At 39.1% G+C, this 23335-nt stretch overlaps 1 protein-coding gene across 2 annotated transcripts in view; it reads left to right on the top strand.

The window, feature by feature from the left end:
• The window catches only part of KDM1B (lysine demethylase 1B), a 36000-nt gene that overhangs the window by 138 nt on the left and 12527 nt on the right, over nt 1-23335 (top strand). The window contains exons 2-14 of one of the 2 annotated variants that reach the window (XM_034762388.1): nt 537-820; nt 3720-3822; nt 4763-4887; nt 6652-6741; nt 7928-8039; nt 8931-9047; nt 10536-10574; nt 11706-11910; nt 12553-12731; nt 13899-14075; nt 15115-15189; nt 17449-17586; nt 19994-20165. In XM_034762388.1, the coding sequence (XP_034618279.1) occupies nt 3733-3822; nt 4763-4887; nt 6652-6741; nt 7928-8039; nt 8931-9047; nt 10536-10574; nt 11706-11910; nt 12553-12731; nt 13899-14075; nt 15115-15189; nt 17449-17586; nt 19994-20165 (1519 nt within the window). In that variant the 5' untranslated portion in view covers nt 537-820; nt 3720-3732. The remainder of the gene's footprint in view (nt 1-536; nt 821-3719; nt 3823-4762; nt 4888-6651; nt 6742-7927; nt 8040-8930; nt 9048-10535; nt 10575-11705; nt 11911-12552; nt 12732-13898; nt 14076-15114; nt 15190-17448; nt 17587-19993; nt 20166-23335) is intronic. The other variant, XM_034762389.1, reaches the window with a different exon arrangement.

The following is a 23335-nucleotide window of genomic DNA, read 5'->3' on the forward strand; positions in this document are numbered from 1 at the left end:
TGAGTGCCCCTGGCCGGTTGCTGCTGGGGACGGGGTCGGGCGCTTGGCCGCGGCAGCTGCCGCCTTTCCCTGGGGAAGGAGGCGCTGCTGGTGCTGGTGCTGCTGCCGCCTGGGGCGGGGATGTGGTGACAGCGCCGCACAAAGCGGACCCAGCAGCCCCCGAGCGGGTCTCTCTTTTGCGGGGTCCCTAACGAATCTTTTCCTTTGGGGGGAGGGTCTGTGGGTGTGGGAGCTTAGGCGCGCTCTTGGAATCAGGGATTTGGGGCTCCCGGGGGGTTATTTTGGGGGTAGGATCTCTGGGATTTTTATATGGTGGTGGGGGGGGAGGGTAAGGAGAGGGGTGTATCGAGAGTCTGGTGTCTTCCTACCTGGCAGGCCGTGGGAAAGAGTGTCTCTGCGGGGAGTAGGGAGTGTCTGCGTGGGAGCACCGCGCTAGGGGTGAGCAGGTGTCCGCGGGTTTGTCTCCAGAGTGCAGCAGGGATTATTTCCAGGGAGAGTCTATCGCTTGACCTTACCATAGTTTCTCTTTATTGCAGCTCTGGTTGGAAGTGCTTTGGACACATTAGTTTAATATCCAGCTCCTGGGTGATTTGGATCCAAGGTGAGCAGAAACCAGCTCCTGCAGAGAATAGATAGATTTCTCTTCTTGCAGTTCCCACCGGTGCTCTGTAGCTTCGGGATTCTTTTGGAGCCTGCGGGACCCCAAGATTTAGAAGAGGAACCTCAACCTGGCTATCCCCAGCTGCGGTGGTGACCCTTGACACATTGCCTTACAGCTGCTTATGTTGTCCTGTGTCTAAAAGGGGACTTTTCTTGCAAGGTACTTGCAGATAATGACATAAAATGTTAAATATGCTAATTTTATGTGATTTTTACCATTTTATGGTTAATGGGTTGAAATATTCTGTCAAATGGTTTTGTTGACATGTTTTAGTTAAAACTCCATTTGAATGTTTTTCCTAAATAGTTTATTTTAAAATGGATACATTTAAATATGTACATGTATATAAAATTTTTGATTATCCAAAATCTTACCATATTAATGTCATTCAGATGACTTAGTTGTCACTGTATGTTTAAACTCTGAAATATTTTCCCATGTAGTAATATGTAACACATTTTGTCACATCATGTGACATTCTTAATGTATCATAAATGTCTCCCTTTCAGGGTTACTTTAGCAGTCAAAAAGCTACTATTAATAATAATAAGATACATGTAAAGTCTAGCTTAGACTAATAGAACAATTTGCTACTGGAAATGAAGATTTTGTTTTTTTGGGGGTGGGGGATTCTCCCCCCATCCCTCCCAGGATCCAGTAGTGTAGCTGAGGGTAAATGTGGGTAAACAGAGTTTACCCACTTCTCATTGCGGAATAGGAGTTTAGGATAGTTTACTCACTTAAAAAAAAAAAAAAATTCACCACTGGCAGGATCCAATAAGCAGACTGTTTAACCAGAAATGCAAGTTCTCTATACATCTAAACAGATAAATATGCCAGCCATTCTGTAACAGTGACCTTGTACCCTTCAGGTGTGAAGGGTTATCTGTGCCCTAAATGGCAGAGGATAACTGCAGCCTTCTTCTCCATGTCTGTGACCCTGTATACAGAAAGAATTACCTTCTTTTCTCTTTGTCTCTTCTGGTCCACTAGTCAGCAGTTGTCCAGCTGGTAATAGTCAAATACCCAATTCAAGTCAGGTTCACCAAACTCAATATATATTGGTAATTTTTCTTCTGGATAATATAGTTTGTAAACAGACATGTCTAGCCACGTACAGCAAAAGCTGCTCTGCTAAGGAATTACACTTTGTTACCAAGTAAGACTTACAAAGGATATACAAGTTACACCCCACTCCTGAAAGCAGGTTGCAGGAAAAAATAGCACCATGTCACAGAGAGGTGTGTGCATCCCTAGGAAAAGCCTCATACAATACAGACTGTGTTTTTCTATATGCAGGTGAGATGTTACCCAGTTCAGTACATCTGTGGTATGGTGACATTGTCCTTTATTCAATACACTACAGATCACCATGCTTCTATTGATCTTATTCTAATTAATTAGGTTAGCTACATAAACAAAAGGAGGGTAATATGTTGGTTTGTCTAAACTCCGTTCCCTTTCCGTTTTCATTTACACAGATAGCTTAGTGTGATTTTTTTTCCCCCACTTCAGTCTAATCCTTTCACCTCAGGGTGAGGTCACTGTGTTGGTTTAGTTGATCACATCACGTCCACTTGGTAATAAAGAAATCTCATTGTATGAACACCTATTATCTCTTCCTGTTGTCTAACTAAACTTTCTATTCTGCTACTTTCAGTGCTAAAATTTTAGTTGTTCAGGGGTGTGAAAAAACACACCCCGAGTGACAAAAGTTTTAGGGCTGAAAAGCGCCAGTATACACAGCGCTTACCCAGCGATAAAGCTACCACCCCCAATCGGTTTTTGTTTTTTTTTTTATCGCCAGGAGAGCGGCAGCACTGTAACATGGGCAGTGTAGACATACCTATGCCTTAAATGCCTTCCCAAAAGGAAATTGCTATGAGCATTTCAGTGGCAATTAGTGCCTCATAATAAGATATAACATAAAAAGGGTAGATGTAGAAATGGCAGTGATTGATTATTGGAAAGGCTCACAAGTATATGTATTATGAACTGCATAGGATTATAGTTGATTGTCACTTTTATATCTCAATAATACAGACTGAGTTCTCGGTTCAGTGGATTAATATAGATATCTTTCTGTGGTATCGCTTCCCCTTTGTATCTTTTTCTTTTTCTGTGTTCTGTCATGTTTGTACTTCATTCACTGGAGAAAGACATAGCATATTTTTAAATCTTTTGCAGCATGTTTTTATACACCAAGATCTGCTCACCTTATAACGTGTGCAATAAATGGTGGTTTCTTCCCCACTTCCAATCAAAGATTTAATCAGGGAGAATTATAGTGAAGCCTCAAGTTACTAAGACTATTATTTTTATAATGTATGCTACAATACATTTACTGGTAACTTATGAAGTATCATAACTACATATAATTACAATGCAACTACAATTGTCTAGACTCCAAATGAACAAGTACATTCATATGTATGCAAGGTGGGCAAGTCTCGGAATACGTTTAATTTGTCCTTGACTTTAGATTAAATAAGAGTTCAAATACATTATGTTAAAAGTTGCTATACAATCCAAATTCCTCAGCCCTCCCCATAAATCAATAGGTAGGACCAGTGTCGCTGAGAGTAACAGTGTATGGCTTGCATTATGAGCTTATGCGTATTCACTTTTTGAACTATAATTATCAGCTAAGTCTTCAGGTGGTGCAAATCAGCTTAAGTCCAATGAAATCAATACAACTATAGAAATGAAGGGCTGGAAGTGACCTCAACAGGTCATCTAGTCAATCCCCCTGTGCTGAGGTAGGATTAAGTAATGCCTAAGTAAGACCATCCCTCTGCTGAATTACACTGTTTGAGGATCAGCTCTTATATGTTCACATTGAGCTTAGTTTAAAATAAAGTTACTGTTCCTCTTTCCTGCCCACCCACTTTTTCTTTTCTTTTTTCATTAATGGATATGACTGAACGTAGCTTAACTAACTAGCTCTGACCAATGTGGTGGTGGTGGTGAATGTTCATGTAATATCAAATTAGTTCACTCTCTCAAACCAAACCATTTTGTAATATTACTTACTTAATCTTCTAACTTCATTTTGCAGATCCTATAAGACAATGTCAACTGGAAGGGTACGAACAAAAAAAAAGTCATCTTCTTTGGACCAGTCTCCAGATAACCTTCCTTTGAGGAGTTCTGGGAGACAGGTACTTAAGTGTTAAAAATGATATATTTAAAGCTACGTAGAAATGATTATTGGAGTATGTATTTGTTTAAACATTTATTATAAAAGGACTCCGCTGTACTGTCCAAAAGGGTTACACCCAGTTACCACAAACAGAGGAGAAGTATTTGGAATTGTCCGAAGAGAAGGTGAGAGCATTTTACAACTCCAGAAAAAGACAGGAAGGGGGCACTTATAAAGTATTGGACAAGACAGAGATGTAAATTTAGGCAAAGGCCCTGATGGGCTCCACCTCCATGGGGGTGGGGTGGGTCAGACCATTTGGAGTTCTTCCACTTGTAGTAAAACTGTTTGAATAATTACTGGCTGTATTTTGAAAATAAAGTAAATGGGTCTTTGGGGTACATCCATACAGAGTAGTTGGCAGGATTGAGGCCTAGATAGACCATACAAATTGGACACACAATGCCCAGAATGACCAGGAGGATGGTTCTGTATTGGAGTTTTGTTGTTTTAAAAATTAATTGATAAATTTTAGGAGCCGATGACAATATCTTTATTAATGTATATTAACATTGATTGGTTCTGTGCAATAACAGAATTTTAATGAGAGATTGGAGTGATGGTGCTAGAAACTGGGATCCATTAATTTAAACTGGAAGCCCTGCTTTATAAATTCTTTAAGAGTGTCAGTTAAAAGACTAAATCAAGAGTCCTTTAACTTAAATGGACATTACTAAGATTGTTGGATCTTTAAAAGTGACCTTCCTTGACAGTTGTCAAGTTGTCCCATGCTGCTATGGATTCCAAAGATCTGATTTATATTATTTTAGCCAGTCATTGCTGTGCTCTGAATTATGAACCAAAGGAACCTTTGGGTGTTGCACTGTAGAAAATTCGGCGCCATTGTCATTTCCAGTCACAGATCCCATGAGAGTTCAATTCTAACTATGCTTTATTAGGTGAAGAAGAAGGCAGCTGAAGCAGCAGAGGATGATGATGACGCATCAGAGAAGAAATATAGAAAATGTGAAAAAGCAGGGTGCACTGCAACATGTCCTGTTTGCTTTGCAAGTGCTGCTGAAAGGTTTGTCTTTCTGTACTTACATACCTATGTTTTTGACAAAAATCTCTTAAATCTACAGGCAAAACTGAGAGGTACTAGTGTAATGCTGGTTATAGTACTTGTGAATCATCACAAACAGCATCTCTTGCAGATGACTTTTTGCAATGTTTTGCCAATAACGTTTCTCAAAGATAAGCGTTGTCAATGCAGCATATCTGTTGTGCCAGAAAACAAATTTTGTTTTTGTGGAATTAATGGCGTATTTATGAAACATACACAGAAGAGCTTCCCTATCAAAACACAAAATGAAACCATCATATACTATCCTATACTACTTCTGTATTGTTACAGTGTTCTGTAATCTCTCGTTAATGTGCTGAGTCTGCGGGATTGGCTCCGAAGCCTTACAAAACTATTTTCTTAATAACATCCTGTTTTCACTCAGGACTAACTTCCTGTTCAGCTTTTATATGAGTACTTTTTTATTTTAACATTCTGAATTTAGAGGTATGCGGAAGTAAAGCATTACTATATCGGCAGGGTTTATAATATGCAGCCATGTTACTCTAAATGTATGTGGCAATGTCCCCTCCCAGTATAATGTTGTGCTATTAATTTGACCATGATATACAATTATTTTATGCTGCCTCCAAGTTTTAAATTGTGTATGTATTGCATTGTTTTATATTGAGAGGGAATTTCTGCATTATAAAAGTTGTCACAGGAAAGCTGGAAGTTTTGGCAACTGAGTACGTGGCATATAGGACTTTTTGATACCCAGGAAGCCATGGAAAGTGATTTCAAATGTTGGTATTCAGGAGGCAATTAAGGCATTTTAATCATTTTTAAGTCTTATTTTGTTGGTGTTATTTTTTAAAAATACTTCCATATGATCACTTATTGGAAATTAGGCCATTTCATGGCTAGCCAGCTCAGACACCATTGTGCTTTGCCACCACATAATTTTAATTTTAGAGGAATATTTAATTGACTTTATTGGGATTGTTGCTTGAATAAGGAGTACAGGATTAATTGCTTTGTCAAATAAATGTAATCCTTATATATATGTGACAATAAAAGAGAATGAACACTTGCAATGTGTAATTATATAGATTTTTTGTTTTAGGTTAAAATAGCAACCAAGTCAGTAATTTTATATAATTGAAAATAATTGGACAATAGATATTTCATATACCTAGACCTAGCAGCAAGTCATTCTATATTTATGGTTTAATCAACCTATGAATTTGGGCTTTGAGAAGAAAATGTCCCATGCTTGCTTTTTTTTTTTTTTTTTAATTGTAAGCTCCTTGAGACTGGGACTGAGTTTTCCTGTGTGTAGGTAAATGGGTGTTGCTACAGTATAAATAAGAGTCATAATTATCAATATCCAGTAACTTCCTCTGAGATCTGGCTCAGGGCATGCCCAATTGACCATACTAAAGAGAAGCTGCTGCAATCTCAGAGCAGTTATAAAACTGTACATGACATACATTTTGCCACCTTTGCATCTTGTATTGCTCGCGATGAAATATGAGATCTTTGATACAGTTAAAACTGTTTTTTAATGATTATTTTTATTACTACTTTTGTTACTGTAGTGCTTAGAGACCAGTGCCCATTGTGCAAAGCACTGTACAAACATAAAAAGAAACAGCAGAGTATCAAACTCTCTTCTCCCATGCCCTGGTCTTAACATTTCTTTAAATTCTAAAATGAAGCCGAGTCCATGGGATTTTTTTTTTAAGTGTCATAATGCAGTCTACATGTTTTCTTGTGTCCTAGGTGTGCTAAAAATGGCTACACATCTAGATGGTATCATCTCTCCTGTGGGGAACATTTCTGCAATGAGTGTTTTGATCACTATTATCGAAGGTATACTTACTGAGACCATGTCTTGTTTACAGAAGTCCTGGAGAGATTGACTGGATATTAAAAATGTGAAGTCTCATTTATTGAAACAAATATTTTAAACTTTCTCCTCTCTACTGACTTTGAGACTTAGAGACTGCTCAGTGTAAGTTACACAAACTGCAGCTGATGTGTGGGCCGTCCATCAACCAAAAAGTGGCAATCTGAGCTGCATGTCAGTTCTTCTGTGACGTGTTAAAAAAATGTTCAGGGCTTTTTGATAAGAGTGTAAATAAACAGAACAAAACCAACAAGTAATGAGTTGTGAAGCTGTTCTTTTGGAAAATAATTCAAAAACTTCTTTATTTTTAAAGATACACTGTAGTCTTAGAAGAATTAGATTTTTATTGGTAAATGTTCGTAAATATCAATTTCACCATACCCACACAAATCGATGAAAAACTGTTTCCGTCAATGAGCATCAAAATTTACAGATAGGCAAAGTAAGACACATGCTGCTTGAGAACTTGTTAGAGTTTGATTTAAAGGATATTTACTTTGTATATTTTGACATGAGATGTTAAAACACAAATTGTCAAGTTATAAAGCTTTAACTTTTTTGAATCTCAGTGTCTGCTGGCATTAATTAATTATTGTCGGACCCTCCTATAATTTCCCACAACTGTGAAAATTTAAACTAATACAAATAGAAAAAAGTACTTAATAAACATTGATATTATTTGTCAAAATTACAAAAAAAAAAAAAGACTTGAATTCTGCCAAGCCTAATTATAAGCAAGCCCAATTTTTACTTAAGTGCACTTGGAGTAAATCAAATGAGGGTGGTAGGAATTTGGTTTTACAAAGTGCCTTTCAGATTCAGAGTATCCCAAATCAGTGAAATAATTTGACTCTCAAAGTTTACTGACTAGAAGGACTAACATGGCAGTTATGTGCTGAGCTGTAGTTCACCTCGACCTTGCATATTAGCCCCGGTATTTATTATCGAAAGGAAATGTAGGCCTACACACTTCCCTGATTGCTATCACATTTGTTTCTTTAAAGAAGTGCTATCCTCAGCCTTGTGTGTGTGTGTCTGTCTGTCTCTCTCTTTTTAAACATGATTTTTTGGAATAAGTATTGTTCTTTAAAATAGACTGGACCAGCTCACCTGCTAACTGCTTGCCATTTACTTTAACTTTCTTCTTAGTCATAAAGATGGTTATGAGAAATACACTGCTTGGAAAAGGATTTGGACCAGTAATGGTAAAAGTGAGCCCAGTCCTAAAGCTTTCATGGCTGATCAACAGCTTCCTTACTGGGTAAGGAATATAGTGGGGTTTGTTTGTTTGTTTGTTTGTTTGTAGATCAAGTAGCAGGTTCTGCTCTGGGACTCTAGGAGGATTTCTGGTATCAGGAAGACGGGATAAAGCAGACTCCGGATAATAATCCTGATCAGTTTCTCCACTGTCAGAAATCTTTCCCAATCCTTGGCTAAGTGCTCTCTCTGCAATACTCTATTTCTCAGTCTAATTATGGAGGCAGCAGGAAGCATTTAGGATGTAGTTCAGATGGAAGCAGATGTGAGGAGTGGGCAGGTGGTGATGGTGAAGAGGATGGTAACACTAGGGAAAATGGAGAGAGAGGGAGAAAACCAGCCATAAGGGAACAGAGGGTGAGTAAAATGAATGGGAAGGGAGTATACTTTCACTGGATGGGGGTGGAACGATAGGGAGAGTTCAGGCAGCAATGGACAATATAGATTTAATCCTGAGACGTACTGCATACTTTCAAACCCCAATGAAATAAGTGGGAATTGTGGCTCAATACATCATAGAATTAAGTCCTATGAGTGAAATTCATCCTCGTGCAGAAGACCAGCACAAAGTCTATGCGCAGCTTAAGTCTTATTTACACCCTTTGGGCTTAGTGGCTCATAGGCCGTGTCCTGGCCATCTGCATAAACCCATAGGGAGTAAGTAGGCGTAAACTGTGCATAACCCTTGTACTGGTCCTCTGCATGAGGATGAATTTCACCTTATGTGAATAATGTATTTAACAACTCCCTCGCATCTTCCTTCTTACCTACCCATTAGTTCTGGTCCCAAAGTAGATTTCCTATCACGTTCCTTTGCTGGTGTTTGTTGCATCATGTAATTGACTCAGATTATAGATCAAGCTCAAGTTAAAACATGTTTGTTTTTTACTTCTAGGTGCAGTGCACAAAACCAGAGTGTGGGAAATGGCGTCAGCTGACAAAGGAAATCCAACTGACATCGCAAATAGCAAAAACGTACCGATGTGGTATGAAACTGAACAATTCTACTAAGGTAACAGCAACACTTTGTCCCTACTTAAGCTGCAGCTAAGGTGGTTCTTTTGTTATAGTCATTAACTTTGCTTATTTTTTTATTTTAACATTTATATTTGTTAGAATGATGAGTTGAATATCTTAGGAGCTGTATAGTTTGTATTCTACAACAATTTAAATGTTTCCCTCATGAGAGTGAAAGTGCAATATCCAAAACATCATTTGTTGAAACGCCCATGCAATTAGTTGTAAAATCATGTTTCAAAATGCTAAGAGATCAGTCTCCATAAAAGTTGCTGCTTCCAAAATATATGTGCCTTTCCAATATCCTTTTTCGGTTTGATTTTTTTTTTTTTTTACTAGTCAAAACATCTGAAATGTCCAATGGCTCTTTTTTTTAGTTTTTTTTTTTAATGTGCATCTGAGCTTGACAACTGAAATGAAAGGATTCAGATTTAATAGAATAATAGAATACCAGGGTTGGAAGGGACCTCAGGAGGTCATCTAGTCCAACCCCCTACTCAAAGCAGGACCAATCCCCAGACAGATTTTTGTCCCAGATCCTTAAATGGCCCTCTCAAGGATTGAACTCACAACCCTGGGTTTAGCAGGCCAATGCTCAAACCACTGAGCTATCCCTCCCCCCCGATAGTAGGAAGATAGTAAACTCCTAAAAGTCATTGCAGTATCTTACTAGCAGTACTACAGTTATGGTTGAGGAAGGACTTTTGTCGCGAGTCTGCTTTCAAACATTTAAGGTGAAATTCTGGCGCTATTGATGTCAGTGGGGCCAGTAGTTCACCCTTTAATTCTTTGGTCAAGAGAATTTTCTCATGGAATCTTCCTGGAATATCTGATAAAATTACATCTGGCTGTTTTTTGTTTTGTTTTGTGGAATTTTAACATGAAACACTTTTTTCACCTGCTGAGACCCTTTTAGATATTTCTGAAATTGCTATTCAAACAAACAGTTAACTTGCTATTGACATAGTTCTCATTGAGGACAGGTGCCTTTAGTATGCATATGAAAGTAGTATACTGTGCATGCACAGGAAGTGATTTTATTGAATGTTTGTACAATGCTGCAGATATATGCATATGTGAAGAGGCAAGTATCTGGATTGCTGAGCACTGAAATGCAGTGTAAGCCGAAATGCCTTTCTGTTTCCACTCAACCCCCCAGCTATGTATATGTTAATGTGAGATCATTAGATAGCCAAGGCCATTCAGTTCAATCAGCAGGAACTTTATCTGTGGTGTTTGGCTTTTTAGTATTTTTTAATATCATGTACTGTTTAAAAAACAAAACAAACAAACAAAAAAAAAACCTAAAATACTACCATATGGTAATTATCTGTGCTATGAAAGATTAAAATAGAGCACACTCTCTCTTTTTTTTTTTTTTTTTTAAATACATTTTTAAATCTAAAGGAGTTGTACCAGAGTCTGATTGCTTCTTTTATGTAATATTCTTGTGTGGCTTTAGATAGTTAAATTTCTCTTTCAGATTGAGGGCTCGGACCAGTGTTCCATGCCTGAGGATCTGGTGAGTTGCCTGTACATGGCTGTTCATTTGCTGTATAGTGTAAAAATGTGATTAAAACATAGGAATGGGGTAGGTGTTTTTTTCCCCTTTCTTGGCCAGAGATCACAACTGCAGCATCGTCTTTTGGCATGTGTGCGTTTCAGCCTCAGGAACGCCTCATCTGGAGCAGGATCTATTTTAATAAAGGGGAAGGGCTGGCCCTTCAACCTTCTAATCTTTCTTCCCTCTTAGTATAAATGTTCATGTGGTTCTCATAGTCTCTGACTTAAGGCCCTGATTCTAGGCCTACTCCTGATTCTAGGGTCTGATTGGGCAAAAATGGCATACAGTGCCTGCACTAACCATCCAGATTTGGGCAGAAAATTCCCTGGGGGGGGTTTGGGATCTCCATTTTCTTTCAGGCTGGTGTCCTATTTCGTAAACTGTCTTCCTAAGTATGTGAAAAAATAAACTGTAATTTTTTCCCAATTATTACAAAGGTTTGACTGTTTTGAAGTGTGGCATTAGATTTTGGTTAGATGGGATGCCATCATGAATGGCATGGTGACAGTGCATTGCAGTTTCTCTGCAAAACATCATGTGCAATAAACCAAAGTTGGCAAGTGTATGAACAGTTCCTTTATGCCACACAATTTGTTTAGGTTAATTCTTGTTAACACTTGTATGAGCTTGCCTAAATATTTAAGCTTTTTGATATGTATTTGTTTTGCATTTTAACTATAGATCTGCAAGACAAGGTTCATTGTCGCAGGGAGGGAAGAATGTAAATGAAACTGATCAATTATGTATTGCCATAAGCCTCTTAAGATAGCTAAATTCAGCTGTTTTGAATCAGAAACAATTAAAAATGCCTAATCTGGATGAGTATTTCTCATTTTTTTTTAGCTTGCAAAATGGATGCTGTGTTTGTGACTCTTGGCAGCTTCATTTCTGCTGTACATGGCAACAGTTCAGCCTAAGTCAGGCACAGGAGGGAGAGAAAGGGAAGAAAAATGTCTGTGTGATTTAAACTGTCTTGTCTCTGGGGCTGGTGCTTTTAGTGCTCTCAGATCTGAGTTTTGAGGGGTAAAATGGAAAAATGTGTTCAGAGTATTGATGCTTGTTCTCTTCTGCCTTCTCTCCTCCATCCAGAGAGTTGCTGAGGTTTCAGACCATTGGTGGTACTCCATGCTCATCCTCCCTCCTTTGCTTAAAGACAGTGTGGCAGCTCCTTTGCTCTCTGCGTACTATCCAGACTGCGTAGGCATGAGTCCCTCCTGTACCAGCACTAACCGATTACTTGGTGAATCCAACCCTGTGAAGTTAGAGCACATAAAGAGTGCACCTAATGTAGCTGGTAAGGGCAGTTTCTGTGTCTGTTTCAGGGATTCTCAAACTTCATTGTACTGCGACCCCCTTCTGACAATAAAAATTACTACAGGACCCCAGGAGGGGGGACCAAAGCCTGAAGCCGCCCCGGGTGAGGGGGCTAAGGCCCGAGCCCTCTCACCCCAGGCAGGGGGACCAAAGCCGAAGCCCAAGGGCTACAGCCCCAGGCAGGGGCTGATGTCAGAGACTGTCTAGCAACTTACTCTTCTTCAATGTATTCTGCATTTCCAGGTGATGTTTTATTTCAGAGAGAACAAAGAATTATATGAATGTCAGACTAGAACATCTATTGGTCTTGATTCCTTCTACTGCATCCATTTGTCCCATCTGGGTGTGTTACCCAGAAAGCCAAAAAAACCCTCTAACCTGGATAGGTCCAGATCTCTTCAGCTGGAAGGATGATGTCTGCATTGCAGGACTTGGAGAGTGGAGGAGGGAATAAAGCAGTGAAAACTTGAGACAATCCTTAGAGTTGTCAGAGGACTTCCTCATTACCACCCAGAGGATGGTTATTGGGCATGCTCAGTGTATGATCTTAGAGTGGCCAGGAACGGACTAGTCGATACAGCAGAGTACAACTGATTCATGGCCTGTCTTTATTCCATTTCAGGGATGAACAGATACTTCCAGCCCTTCTACCAGCCCAATGAATGTGGTAAAGCACTTTGTGTGAGACCAGATGTCATGGAATTAGATGAGCTCTATGAGTTCCCAGAATATTCACGAGATCCTACCATGTACCTAGCTTTGAGAAACCTCATCCTGTCTTTGTGGTACACAAATTGCAAAGTAAGCAAGGCTGAGAGTTAATGGTATACTTTTATATTTACAAATAATGTGCTCTTAGGCACTGCCTCCAAGAAGTATGGGCAGAAGAGCCCTCACGGAGTCTGTGTTCTATGAAGAATCTTCATTAGACAAAGTAATTGCACTTTAAAAAATTGTAAGTAAATAAATAAATAAAAAACCGCACTAAACAAAAAAATTGCTTATACTTAATAATGCCAAGAAACTTCTTTTAAAGTGATCTGCAAATGTTTTTGAAACATTCCAACTTTAAGATGAAAGCCCTGTACAAGCTTGGTAAAGGGAAAGTTCAGAATATTTCTAAATGGCTTTTTAGAGCACTTCAGTACTTTTTGTTTATGTGAATGTTAGGTAACTACTGATACCTGGGTAAGCATGAGAACAGGCTCATGACAAAACTATAGCTGAGGATGACTAAGGAGGAAAAGTAGAACATCAAAGCTAGCATTTTAGAAATTTAGTCCAGATTGACCATGTTATTTGCAACACAAACACCATGTAGAGAATAGGAGTCTCCCAGTCACCTTCTAGTGTATCTGCAGGGGCACAAGTGACCCCAGACATGGTTGTGAGCTTGAGTCTCTCTTTGTTTGTACTGATTTAACTCAGTTATCTTCACTGGAGTTACTCCTGATTTATAGGAATATAAATGAGAGCAGAAGCCCTATTGGTTTTCTCAAAACTAAGACTTCTCGATTTAGGTCTCTTAATACAAGATTTTTGAATATGAGCCTCTTTTTACTTTGGCTGGAGTAGGGTACAACTTGCACAGGCCTCTACTGGATGGATCCAAGGGCATTCAGTGGAAAAGCTTGAATATCTAGCATCGCTGCGATATCTAAATGTACTTGACAGGCATCATGGATGTAGCTGAGGTCCATTGTACTCTTATCTCATTTGTTCTGTGTTAATTCGCTCTGTTTGGTTATGGGAGAATTGGAAGAATCAAATGGTCTAGAGATTCTCTTCCTGCAGTTGGCTTGCATACAAAATTGAACTTTACTCTTTGTTAATCTCTCTTAGAAACCTGTTTGATTAGAGGTTAGACTTCAGCATCTGAATTACAGTTGAAATATGTTTTAAGCCTGGGAAAGCATGGAACACTTTGTATGAACATGTTTTTATTTATTTTTGTTTCCCAAAATGCAGGAAGCTCTTACCCCTCACAAATGTACTCATCGCATCATTGTGCGGGGGCTTGTGCGTATTCGCTGTGTCCAAGAGATGGAGAGGATACTTTATTTTATGGCAAGAAAAGGGCTGATTAATACAGGGATTTTGTCAGTCAGTCCTGACCAACATCTTCTTCCCAAAGAATACCACAATGTAGGTAGCCATAATATTAATTAGTAGATAGAATATGCTGCTGCTTAATTTCTGTTTTCATGTTTGGTCTCTTGTTTCAATCTGTAATTCCAACCATATTAACAAGGATCATGTTTAAACCTAGCTTAGCTCTTGCTAGCAAAGTGTTAACTCCCATTGACTTCAGTGGGCGCGTTTCCGTGGCCATTGTAGACAGGGATGAACTACGTTGTAACCTGTTTTATAAACCCATGGTATACACTCTGCTTTCCTCCACGTCCTAGCATAGTAATTCACCCCCGTTTACCCAGGCTAGAAAACATGGCTTTCAAGAACTGGCTTCTTCTTAGTGTATGCGCAACATGCCTCAGGTGGCACATGACCAGGATTCATCACCGAATTTGGTCTGCTGGTTGGATCATTAGCTTTCCCGGCCCGGCCCAGGTACTGACAGGGAGCGTGACATGGACGCTGATCCATTTCCCCCCTTCAAGAACTGTGATCAATGGGTACTTGTATATGACTGTCAATTTGTGTGACACAACACTGAAATGTAGATCAAAAATGAATATGTGCTGTAAGGGCATATCTCCTAGAAATACAGACAAGTACAATTTTATGCTACATGTAAATGAAAAGTGTGTGTGTGTATTTTAAACTAGTTTTCATTATTTAAGGGCTTTTGTGACCAAAGATTCGTACAAGATACATGGTACGTTTGATCTAGGTCATTTAACTTGCTTGACTTTTTATCAGCACTGTTTTAGTCGAAGTAAATTGAGACATCTGCTTTTAAAGGCCTCAGATAAACCAGTTAGTATCCCCAAAGCAGTAACTGGCCTTCCATGGACTCTAAATGAACCCTAACAAATCATGCCTTTCAAAGTTATCATTGACTATTTTAGAGGACACAGGTCTTATCCCACACCACTGAAATCAGTGGGAGCACAGATGTCACCCATAATGTGCAATGATTGATTTTTGGTTTTGCATCGACTGATTTCTTTTATAAGAACATTTGCTACTTTCCTTCTCTCTCTCTTTTTTTAAAACAAAAAAGAAATCTGTCATTATTGTTGGGGCTGGTCCAGCAGGATTAGCAGCTGCAAGACAACTGCACAACTTTGGAATTAAGGTAAGAAGTTTTAGAATAAATTAATTTTTTTTCAACACATACAAATAGCAGACCTCCTACTTCATAGGATTTAGAAACCTGTCCTCAGTAGTGGAAAAATAATATTTCTAATACAGATGCCTCCATAGAAGAGCTCAATAAATGTACAAAATCTAGGGTTTAATTAGGTTAGGTAATATCTGTTGGTTGTTTTAGTTCAGGTCAAACAATAAAGCAAAACAGCAATACATTTAGTATGTATTTTACATACTATTTTTAAAAATGACATATGAGAACAGTGTCCAGAACAGAGGGCCCCTGATCCTTGACTGTGGTTCTTAGGCGCTATCACAGTGTAAATAATAAGGAAAAATTAACTTTACCAGAATTAAAAATAATTGACACAATCTATTTATAATAAACAAGTGTACGTAAATTACATATATTTAATTGTATCCCTCTTCCCGTACTCATCTTGATTCTGCAATACTTTGCACACATGAGTAGTCCCATTAAAATCAGTGGAAATACTTCCATGTCTAAATGTTTGCAGGATTGGAGATTGAGTGGGAGTTGAGCACCTAGTTCCTTGATTTCTTTTGAAAATCCTTGTGACCAGATGCCTGGATGGGCCACACTGAGAAGGCCACATTCAGGGCAGACCCCAAGAAATAGGGCAGACAATCCCCAAAGCTGGTGGTTTACTCTATAATTAGATTCCCCAAGCCAGTAACAAAAAAGCTTCTGCAGTACCACACTGGTTAACCGGAAGCCAAACACAGTCTCCTTTGGGCATTCCAGTCCTTGGGTCCCATCCAGACAACAAAGTCTAATATAGTAAGAGATTACTGAAAACCTATTTCAGCATATGTGAGGTTCTTACTGATCCCAAAGGATCAGATACTTACCCCAGATCAGGATGTATCTGAGATCCTACCCAAATATCATGCTGTTAGTCAATCCTTAGTAAACGAACTAAGGATTTATTAATAGAAGAAAAGAGAGTTATAAAGGTTAATAGATCATATACATACAAACGATTGCAAAGTCCTTATATCAATTTTGTAGCAGTGATGGAATAGATTGCTGGCTTGCAAAAGTCTCTCTGGTAACTTCCAAAAGATTGGAAGGGCCTCAGTCCAGAGTTCAAGATACTCCTTTTAGTTATAAATCCACAGTCCAAGGAATTAGAGCAGGAAAGAGGCAACATGGAGGTGTCTCAGGTGTCTTTTATATCCTTTGCCATGTGCATGGAAATTTTCTGTCCCAAGATGGAGTCACATGTTCTCACATGATTTGCTGACTCATGCAGCTATTTGCCATATTTTTTCCAAGATGTCCACAGGAAAGGCTTACTGGGCAGGATGAATTTCTTCAATGACCCATTGTGAGCTGTGTATCCTTAATGGGCCATCAACACATAGCTGTCTAACCCTGATGTAAATCTATCTGGAGGGTGTCACCCAGGAACAATACACATATTGGAGATACAAATACATAACCAGTATTCGTAATTTTGGATACAAAGATCATAAGTGGATTTAATCAGGATAATCCTATTTGACAGATTGTAACTTTTCCATTGACACCTTATATGATACACTTTGTGCAAGACTTATGGTCAACAGTGATATAAATGGTCACCTTTCTTATGCACAGCATCACAATCCAGAAGGCTGGAATTCTGCCCCATTTTCAGCCCATTCCATGATTGCTGAATCAGGAATGCATGTTGTCCTCCATGTGCGTTGTGTCAGTCATGCAGAAATGTATTTTGCAATGAATTATATTAATATCAAACAGCAAAAACAGTTTTAATTGAAAATATTGCTTATCCCTTTAGAAGATATGTATTTTCAGTATAGGAAATGTACATTAAATGTATTTTAAAAGAAGCAGCAAAAGGTCAACATATATTGACTTGGACAACTGGAGCACCTTTCCCTAAACCTGAAAAATTGGAAGTTTTTTCACCTCCTAGATGTTGAAAAAAGGAAATGATAATATGCGCAAGCCTAATTTTATTAAGGTATTAATTTTGGCTAAAGTTTAAATGAGCCTTTGTTTTATAACTGTGTGTAACTTTAAAGTAACTTTAAAATTACAATATGAGAAACATGAATAGAAGGTCTGCTCCATTAGTGTCCATTTATCAACAAAGTAAAGTATTAAGCTCAATAACATAACTAAGCAGCTTAATTTTGTCTTTATCCTGGAGCCTAGATAAGTGTTTTTAAAATATCTTCTCTGACAACTTCCTAAGCTATATTTGTGTTACAGGTCATTGTGCTAGAAGCGAAAGACAGAATTGGCGGGCGTGTGTGGGACGATAGGACTTTCAAAGGAGTCACTGTAGGAAAAGGAGCACAGATTGTGAATGGCTGTGTCAACAACCCGATAGCACTAATGTGTGAGCAAGTGGGTTTCTTCCCTGCAATTGTTATGCATTATTGTCAATGAAAGTGGTCTAATTACAAAACCATGTACACATGTATATATGTGTGAGTGCCATGATTTTGCTCCACATGAGTTAATATTTCTGAATATAAAAGTTTCCTTCCAAGAATTAGGTGGGTCAGCCTCTTATAATCAGAGCAATGATTGAGCTAACCTTAAAATAATTTGTTTCTTTAAAATATCTCCATTTTAACATTAGTCATCTTAAAAAAAAAAACCCAGTCAAACCAAATGATCCCTCACAATAGAATTCCTTGTGGTAAGGCTGTGGTTTCAACTACTACCTTTCAGATAGAGTACTATATGTGTATTTATTCTCTTGAATAGCTCTTTAAATACAGTTAAGTTTGATCTATGCCATGTTTTAACTATAAATAAAGCAAAAGACAGTGTTTTCTGAGTGCAAATTTTTAATTGAAGATCTTGCAGCACACAATTCAAATGAAATTATCGTCCACTTTGATTCAGGAAAGGAGGTGAAAAAATAACTAGCTCAGATATATTCTGCTCAAAGTATCTGTAGTCCCATCTCTTAGGTGAACCAAGTTAATAGAGAAAGTTCTCAACTTAATGGGTGAGAACAAGAGATTCTGATGAAATGCTATTCTAACTCGTAGCAACCAAATTGACCTCCATAGAAAAACATCACTTTCATAACCATTCTTAGTAGTACTAATACATATATGGAGAAATGGTCAGTCTGTAAAGCATAAGAGTTTATCAAGTTTGAGAACTTTAGGGCCCATCTGTATTGCAATAACAACCACATCTGGTGACGCAATTTATGACCTGGTTGAAGTGATTTAAAACATAATTCTGCCTTTTAAGTGACATCTGTGTGATAACCATGTCTTTGATTAGTGCTACAGTCTTGGACACAGCAGGGTTTTAGCACAGTGTCAGGCACATTGCTAAAATAAAAATGGCTAGGCACCAGCTGCAAGAAGAAACCATGTTTTTGCCTGTAACTGCGGATAATGTTGTAACGGTCCCCAGCAGCTTGGTGGTTGTAGTATAGATAAGCCCTTAAACTGGAGTTGGCAATAGATTTCAACTGTAAGCTCCAACTGACCTTAATGTGTGGTTTTATGGCATTGTAGGGATTCATGTATATTTTCTCTCATTGACTTCCAGATGAAATTCACATAGGCTACCGTAAAAAGGTGTTTTTTAACTGCTAACATTGCAAACTGCAAAGCAGCTTTATGTTCAGATCCCAGGCTGAGTTTTTGCAAGTGGAACTTAGTTAACTAGTCTGCTGGAGACCAGGGGAAAATCCAGGTCGTTTTCCTGTAATTGTCCAATGCTCTATGCCACTGGGAAGAATAACGGGGAAAAATAGCAAAACCTTATTTTAATCAGAAAAGTGAGAATGGCTTCTGAATACCCAGAGGGAGCTCATATGTTGAGTAATAGCGTGTGATAATTTATTGAGGGTATTTTTTACTTTTTTAAAAATAGAACTGTATTTTGAAAAGAGACCTGCAGTGGGAAGCAGCCCAGGGTCTCACAGAATAAGTGGGTAGAATGGGGAAATCTTAGGCCATATCTTTGACTAGGTAAAAGTGCACTGAAAAGAATTTGTGCTACATCTCCAAGTAACTGTTTCACTATGACTCTTTGAAACATGTCAACTCTTTGTGTGACTTTTTAAAAAAAAAATATTCACAGCTGGCCAGGTTTAACACTCAACTCAATGGCATCCCTCTGTCTGTCTTTCTGTCTATAATGCAATAATTATTGAATTATTGAACATCTGATCAATTGGGGAATGTTTTAGTCCTCTATGGGCAGAACTATATTGATATTGGTGAAAACTGGAAGGGGCAAATGGTGGACACACAGAGCTCCTGGCTTCTGGTTGGCAAACTCAGCAGCATGGAGGATACACAAGCCCCTGGCATGAGGGAAGGGGCCAAGAGGTTGCAGTTAGTCTCTGAAATAGACTGGGATGGAAGGGTGGGACACAGAGTTTGTGGGATGTATGTGGAGGAAGGGAAGGAGCTCCTGCTGTGTGCAATGCACTCTGCCTACAGAAGCAACAAAGTGTGCTACTTTCTAGTTTTACCATTTCCTAATCCTTGGATTTTTGTACTGCCTTTGATGTATTGTTTCTTAAAAGTCATTGGCTTGGTTTAACTGCTGAGTTTCAGGTTCCATTCAGAACTAAATTTTTGTATTATTTTAAGAGGTTGAGATTCATGTCTAACCTGACCAGTTGTTTAAAGTGTGCAAAATCTCCATATTAGCAACAGTGCCTTATTCCTAAGGATTTGCCCGTCTTTTTTAAATGTACTTGAGCAGCTTAGAAAGTGAAGTTTTCCCCATAGAAATTTTACTCATATTCATTTTTAACTTTCTTTTGAAGCTTGGCATTAAAATGCACAAACTAGGGGAGAGATGTGATTTGATCCAAGAAGGTGGAAGGATAACTGACCCCACTATAGATAAGCGCATGGACTTTCATTTCAATGCCATCCTGGATGTTGTCTCAGAATGGAGAAAAGATAAGACCCAACATCAAGATGTCCCTCTTGGAGGTAAGAGAGGAGTTGTCCTGGACACCAGATATGTTGACAGTGTTCATAACCATAAGAATAAGGGGGCTTTTATGCCAATTTGCCTTTCATTTTGTACATAATTTGGGGATTCTGAATATTTGTATGTATGGTTGGCCTTAAACTTCTAGGCTCCATTGAAGTCAATGGGAGTTTTGCCACTGAATTCAGTGGAGCCAGAATTTCACCCCTAGATTTGTAGGCCATACCATATCTCATTTGAAGAGTATTTTTTTCCTACATTGATAGTAACATAGGAGATTGGTGTGACGAAGTGGGAATGTTCTTAATGTTTTCTCTGAATACTGTGTGAGTGCCTCAGTTTCCCCTATGCATTTCTTAAGTATCAAGGTGGTGGGATAAGGGTGTGCGATTGTTGCAGAGCCCTAGAGGGCGGGGGTGTGCAAGGGTCTGCACAGAGAATGGCCGACACCCTGTCTCCTGGCAACTAATGGCCTGGGCCCTCCTCTGCAAAGGTGCCAACTGAAGGTGTTGGAGAACAAAGAGATCAGGTGACCTCCTGGCCTGGAAAAGAAACAAAGGGAGAGGAGGGGCTGAAGAGTTTCAGTTTGAAGCTGGCTGGGAAAATGGAGGGGAGGCCAGACGGACCTCCTGGCCTCCCCTGGCCCCCCAAGATGGACCTGACTAAGGGGGTCCTGTTGTCTGTACCTGCAAGACCTGTCTTGGACTGTGTTCCTGTCGTCTAAATAAACCTGCTTTACTGGCCAGCTAAGAGTCATGGTGAATTGCAGGAAGCCATGTTATACAGACAAAACTACACAGGATCTTTTTAGGGAGCAAGACAAAGATGCCACATTTATTATGATAACAGTTTGATTTATGACCAATAACTAATATCTTAATTCTTATACACACACAGTATACCTAATATCTACACACACACACACACACACACACACACCCATCCGATGTTCTGCAGCTGCTGCATAGTTACCAGTCCTGAACGTAGCTTGAGTCTGTGGCTTGGGTTCGTAGCTTGTGGCAACTAACTGGCCAGGAAAGCCGGGCACAAGGACGAGCTGGGTCTCTGTTGGGCATGCACCGATGCCCTTCCATGTTGGCAGCAGAATGTTACCCTCCTCCAGTTTTCCATCTCACCCATCCTTTTTGTAGGCTTTAGTTTGAATCCAGAGTCTATAGGTCTTGCTGTGTCACCCTGCCTCTGGGTTTGGTGATTGATCACGCGTCAATTGCAGATGTGACTTTCAGCCTGGGACCTGGCGTTGATCTTACTTCTATTGTACCTTTGTTCTTCTCTTTTTGGGGTGGACTCTTTTTACTTTGTTAGGGCTCTTGTCTGCATCTTCAGCCTTTGGTGTTTGAACTCTATTTCATCAGGACAGGCTGGGGCTGGAGGTTGATTCCATCATCCATACATACCTCATTCACACATCTAAACTAAACTAATAAGATTACAGCAGGGTTTGCAAAAAGGTTACAGCAAGCCCTTACAAAATGGAGTAAGCGTTTTAAAATGGGGTTTGAATTACAATATGGCAAACAGTGAACAGAAGTTACAATATAGACAAGTGTAATGAATGGTGAGCAGAAGTTACAATACTGAAACAGTGCAAGTCTTTGGGTACGTCTATACTTACCTCTGGGTTCGGCAGTAAACAATCGATCTTCTGGGATTGATTTATTGCGTCTTGTCTAGACACGATAAATCGATCCCGGAAGTGCTCACCATCGACACCGGTACTCCTGCTCCGCGAGAGGAGTACGCCGAGTCAATGGAGGAGCCTGCCTGCTGCGTGTGGACCCGCGGTAAATACCTTGTAGTTCGAACTAAGATACTTCGACTTCAGCTATGTTATTCAGGTAGCTGAAGTTGGGTATCTTAGTTCGAACTGGAGGGTTAGTGTGGACCAGCCCTTAGTGATTGAAGCAGGAATTGGATTGACAGTGAAATTTACAAGAGCAACTGGCTGAACAGCTATGGATCTTAACAAGCATCTTAATTGTCAATTAGCCAGTTATTGGGGTAACCGGTTTAGAAATGAATGTTGTTTCATTCATAAAACTTTACTTATGAAGTTACATTAATAAAGTGAACAAGTAAAAACAATTTCATTTATCAGTTCTTGTTTCCCCCAACTCCGTGACAATTGGATCAGTTGTTTTCATAGTTTGGCCATTTTTAATATACCTGTCCTTGACTTTGGTACTACCAATAGTTTGTCTCTAAGGGTATGTCTACACTGCAGTTACACACCCTCGACTGGTCCATGCCACTGACTTTGGCTCAGGTTAAGGGGATTTTTAATTGTGGTGTAGACGTTCAGCCAACCTCTGGGACCTTCCTACATCATGGGGTCCTAGAGTACGGTCTCCAGCCTGATCCTGAATGTCTACATTGCAGCTAAACAGCCCCTTGGCGCGAGCCTAAGACAGCTGGCATAGGCCAGCCGCAGGTGTCTAATTGCAATGTAGACATACCCTAAGTAGCTGAAGCAGTTTTGGTTGGATAGAGATGGTCAGGGCAGCTGTGATTTTATTTTTTAAATTACATTTTCAGAATATAGTTCTGCTCTTTTTTTTTTTTTTTTTCCTATGATGAGTACACACAGAGTAAGGACCTGATCCAAAGCCCACTGGAAAACAATGAAGAGAATCCCTAGTTGAATTGGGTCCCAAGTCGCTCAAATCTTTTGCTTTCGTGAAAATTACACAGAATTCTATAGAAGGTGGCATTCGGAGTAGTATTCATAAGTTGTTTTCTGTTTGTTTTGGGGTTTTTTTTTTGTTTTTGTTTTAAATTTTTTTTTAATGAATTAGCCTTGGGGAATGCTGCAGCATGATGTACTGATGGTAGCTGAACAACGAATTTTTCTGTTGTCTATGTTGGTTATCCCATATAGCTCCTTTTTTTTAACCAGACTTTTTTTTCTGAGGTTGACAGTAATATTTACTCTCTTTTTGAGGGCAGTTCTTGGGAAACATACACTGCCTTATCTGTATCTGAAATCAAATTATTTTAATCCTAAACCAAATTAGGGTTTCATCTGATCGTCTGAGAGAGATCTTGCTATCATATATTCTGTAGCAGCTTTTTCACTACATAAGAAATAAATTTGAATGAGTATTAATAGCTAACTTGCAACCTTGTGAGATTCAGAGAACAATGAACT

This window comes from Trachemys scripta, chromosome 2 (assembly GCF_013100865.1).
Source record: "Trachemys scripta elegans isolate TJP31775 chromosome 2, CAS_Tse_1.0, whole genome shotgun sequence".
In the NCBI taxonomy this organism is placed as follows: Eukaryota; Metazoa; Chordata; order Testudines; family Emydidae; genus Trachemys; species Trachemys scripta.